Source organism: Saprolegnia diclina (assembly GCF_000281045.1).
Source record: "Saprolegnia diclina VS20 unplaced genomic scaffold supercont1.16, whole genome shotgun sequence".
NCBI lineage: Eukaryota > Oomycota > Saprolegniomycetes > Saprolegniales > Saprolegniaceae > Saprolegnia > Saprolegnia diclina.
In genome coordinates this window covers 74384-76305 of record NW_008246083.1, presented here as the reverse complement: position 1 = coordinate 76305, position 1922 = coordinate 74384, and the positions used below count along the sequence as shown (strand labels likewise).

At 54.0% G+C, this 1922-nt stretch overlaps 1 protein-coding gene across 1 annotated transcript; it reads right to left on the bottom strand.

Moving 5' to 3' along the window:
* Nucleotides 1–35: 35 nt before the first annotated feature.
* On the bottom strand, nt 36–235 carry SDRG_05878 (hypothetical protein; the record flags this gene model as incomplete). The annotated part of the gene is made up of 1 exon (XM_008611620.1): nt 36–235. A coding segment is annotated over one exon (198 nt), but the record flags the coding sequence as incomplete, so codon positions are not given.
* Nucleotides 236–1922: the final 1687 nt, after the last annotated feature.

Genomic DNA, 1922 nt, shown 5'->3' with positions numbered 1-1922 from the left:
TATAAGCTCTTATGTGGTGTATTGAATGAGTGTACCTGGAGGTCCACCCCGACATGCCGCGGTTGATGACGTCGGCGAGTCGACTGTAGTCGTTTGCGAGCTGCGCTTGAAAGCCTTTTTGTTCTGGACTGACTGCGTACTGCGTGATCGAGTCGCCGACCATGAGAATGAGGCGGGTAGTTTTGCGCGGTAGGCCGTCGACGAGGCTCGAGACGGGCACGGACGTCGTAGGCATCGCCCCCCTGCCGGAGCCTGGCACGGGTACGCTAACACTGGGCGTCGCCGTCGTCGTGCTGGTTTGCGTACACAGCGCAACGGTGAGGGCGACAGTACTGACGGCCAATACGACTAGACCACGAGGTTTGTGAGTCCGGAGCTAGAGATTGGAGCGGTACCTGTGGCAACGATCCACGGCCAGCGCCGACGGGGCTTTCGCGACGTGTCTTGGGCTGGGTGGGCATCAAATGCAAACATCTATCGCTGGTGGTTGCAAGTTTGTAAATGACTTGAACGAGAATCGATCGATACGAGCGTGAATTAGTTAGTCGCCGCAAAATCCTGTTGGACAGTGGTACTAGATGGTGGAAAATTTGACAGAGTACTGTGGTAAGACCGATGGAACCCGTCGCAGCACGCGGTAATGATCTGTAGTAAACTTATTCTAGAACTTCTTCTAGCACTCGAAGGGATCAGCGACCGGCACGGCGTGGGCTCGGCAGCGAGCCAATCTTCTGACGAGGGTGGTGACGCTCCTAGACGGTGCTTCGCGAGCACCGTAGCAGCAAGAGTGGCCGAAAAGTCGACGACGAGCTGCGACTTTGGGTCCCTCGCCCGCATATTACTCCACGCAATATTCACGACGAATTCATATGTTGACAAGCTAAACCAGGAGTAATACATGAGTGGCTGTGGTTGGCTCGACCAAACTGGCTTGCCACACGGTCATGGTCCACACTCTCGGGACAAGGACAAGCTAGGAGAACCGTATGTTGTTGTATCCATAAATCTACAGCGATTTAGCATAATCAAAGGATACCTTGCTACTGTAGAACAAAAACTACAACCAGCAAGCGATGCCTCATTGACAGGGTCGTATTCGTGCCCTGAGCTCTGCCCTGAGCTAGCCTTCGCTCTCACCTCCTCTTCTGAATCAAATCAGCGGGGAAAGGAGGCATGAACTTGCTACCAATATTCGCGGGCCACGTACTTGACGTCCTCGTCGGACGATGCCACTACACCTGGAGTAATAGGTGGGTACAACTAAGACTGATAGTACCAAGGCAACAACCTTTTGCAGCTGACTCCACCACAGTATCCCACAGTCACACCAACTAAAAGTTTGGGGCCGACGTTCTGGGCCGACGGGGCGTGTATGGGCACCCATCGATCACTCCGTACTGCATGGAATCCTCGAGGACAGAATCAGCACAGCCACGCGCCGATTGCCTGAGAGCTCTGGGCTGCCAAAGTGCTTCATGGTCAGTACTCATGATGCTGTCATATCTATCATTAAGGGTTTGTTGTCAACCATTTTCGTCATGGCTGCCGAGCTCTGCCAACCTAGCATTCGTGAACTCCATTGCGTCGGCTCGTAAGATCTCCACATACACGATAGCTACGAGGCTGCGTCGGTTGTTGAGGTTCATGGAGGCCCCTTGTCTCTCGCTTGGGCGTCTCGTGCCATCGTAGCACGCTCCTTTCGCGAAGGCTGCGACGAACGACGCGTCGAGTATGACACGCAGGCTCTATGTGTGACGACTGCCTCTGCCCACGGTTCGTCACAGGCCCCACGGCAACGACTATCGTTTCAGTTAGTTTTCTAGTTAGTTGGTACAAGTGTATTTCCGTGTCGATCCAAAGTGCAAGTCCGCTTGCGGTGGTTCGATCCAAAGAAACTAGAAGTCGGGTCGTAAGTTGACGGG